The sequence below is a fragment of the Asparagus officinalis genome, chromosome 5, assembly GCF_001876935.1.
Source record: "Asparagus officinalis chromosome 5, Aspof.V1, whole genome shotgun sequence".
Taxonomy (NCBI): domain Eukaryota; kingdom Viridiplantae; phylum Streptophyta; class Magnoliopsida; order Asparagales; family Asparagaceae; genus Asparagus; species Asparagus officinalis.
The window spans coordinates 123536548-123538122 of record NC_033798.1 but is presented as its reverse complement, the minus strand read 5'-3'; the positions used below and the strand labels follow the sequence as shown (position 1 = coordinate 123538122).

The 1575-nt window shown below is 33.6% G+C and overlaps 1 protein-coding gene across 1 annotated transcript; it reads left to right on the top strand.

The window, feature by feature from the left end:
- LOC109843590 (zingipain-2-like) lies at nt 259–1350 on the top strand. The gene is made up of 3 exons (XM_020412532.1): nt 259–351; nt 662–875; nt 1068–1350. Exons 1-3 carry the CDS (start codon nt 274–276, stop codon nt 1073–1075), a joined length of 300 nt encoding a protein of 99 aa, XP_020268121.1. The 5' UTR covers nt 259–273; the 3' UTR covers nt 1076–1350.

Genomic DNA, 1575 nt, shown 5'->3' with positions numbered 1-1575 from the left:
GTTCGGTGTTACTATGGGTCCATCAACAGGGCTTTTAGATATATCATGACAAGGGGTGTGCTATATGAAAAAGACTGTCCCTTTGTTAAGAAAAGAGGAGAATGCATCGAGCGCAATGAGGTAATAGTATTGGGTTATTTAGTTAACTCAAATATCGCATTTAATTTTTCTACCAAATTGGAAAAGAATATTATAGCTTAGATTTTCTATTTTCAGAACACAAAAACATTCAAGATAAAAGGTTATCATACTATTGCTAATGGAGATGAAGTGATGCTCCTCTCCCATGTGAGCAAGCACCCGGTAGGCTGCGTAATCAAGATTACAGATGACTTCTTAAATTTAGAGAAGGTAAAATGTTGAACTTGGTAAAAATTATATTTACTATTTAGATCGATAGCTACAACATGAGATCTGTGATTTTTCTTACTGATAATGCAAATGAAAGCCTAGCAAGACAATGAGTATCTTTAGAGTTGGTAGACAATGTATTGCAAGTATTTAATAGTTTGATTTATTTCATTAATTCTCTCTGTGATTTTTCTTGCTGATAATGCAAATAAAAGCCAAGCAAGACAATGAGTATCTTTAGAGTTAGCAGATGATGTAATGCAAATATTTATTAATTTAATTTGTTTCATTAATTCTTTTTTCTTTTCAGGGTACAATTTACATGGGTTCGAACCGTCATATTCAAGGTTCGCATGCAATGGTTATTGTGGGCTATGGTGAAGACAATGGCATTAACTATTGGATTGTAATGAATAGTTGGGGGGAGGAATGGGGTGACGAAGGTTATTGTCGAATATGTAGAGACTCAAGTTTGCCTCCAGGCGAAAAATCAATTTTAACTAGATTTTCCTACCCTGTGCTTGGTAAGTTTCAGCTATATTGGTCATTTTACTTATAAACAATTTTATAGAAAACTTTATATTTATCCACATTTTTGCATCAGGAGGCTTCCTTCATTCTCCTTTACACGCACATTGAACAAGCTCGTATTATGTGCTAGGAAAAATTGACATCCTATTGCCTTAGCTAACTTTAGTTTATTTTCATGAATTTAGATGACTGAGGACATGGAAAGGAGCAGAGAGACAAGAGCAGAGATGGTTCAAGAACGTTAAATGACATTTATATAAATGAATCAAAGATCTCTTTTTTGTATGATATAGTCTATTACTTGCATGCTACGTACTTGCTATATTTCTTGGACTTATTGTGAAATGTTTAACTGTTTCTTCGCTATATCTTTTAGGATGAATCCCTTGATAACTTGGATCTTGTATAATATAGTTTATTGGCTGACAAGGTAAGCTTTGATGTGGAATGCAGGTTGTGTTAAATCAAGGCACTCATTTAGCTTTTAATGATAGATAACTTCTGACTATGGACTTACATGATGATGTTTGGAAGTTATTATTCTAGTCCTCTCATGTTCTTCCCAGTTTTGTTTCCTTAGATGATATTAATTATACAATCTTAGAAGATTGAATCATGCATTTCTTTCATCCCTGAAAATGAAGGGGCGTTTAAGGTTGGCGATTTATTACTGATAGTGTAGCCTTCTTAAGA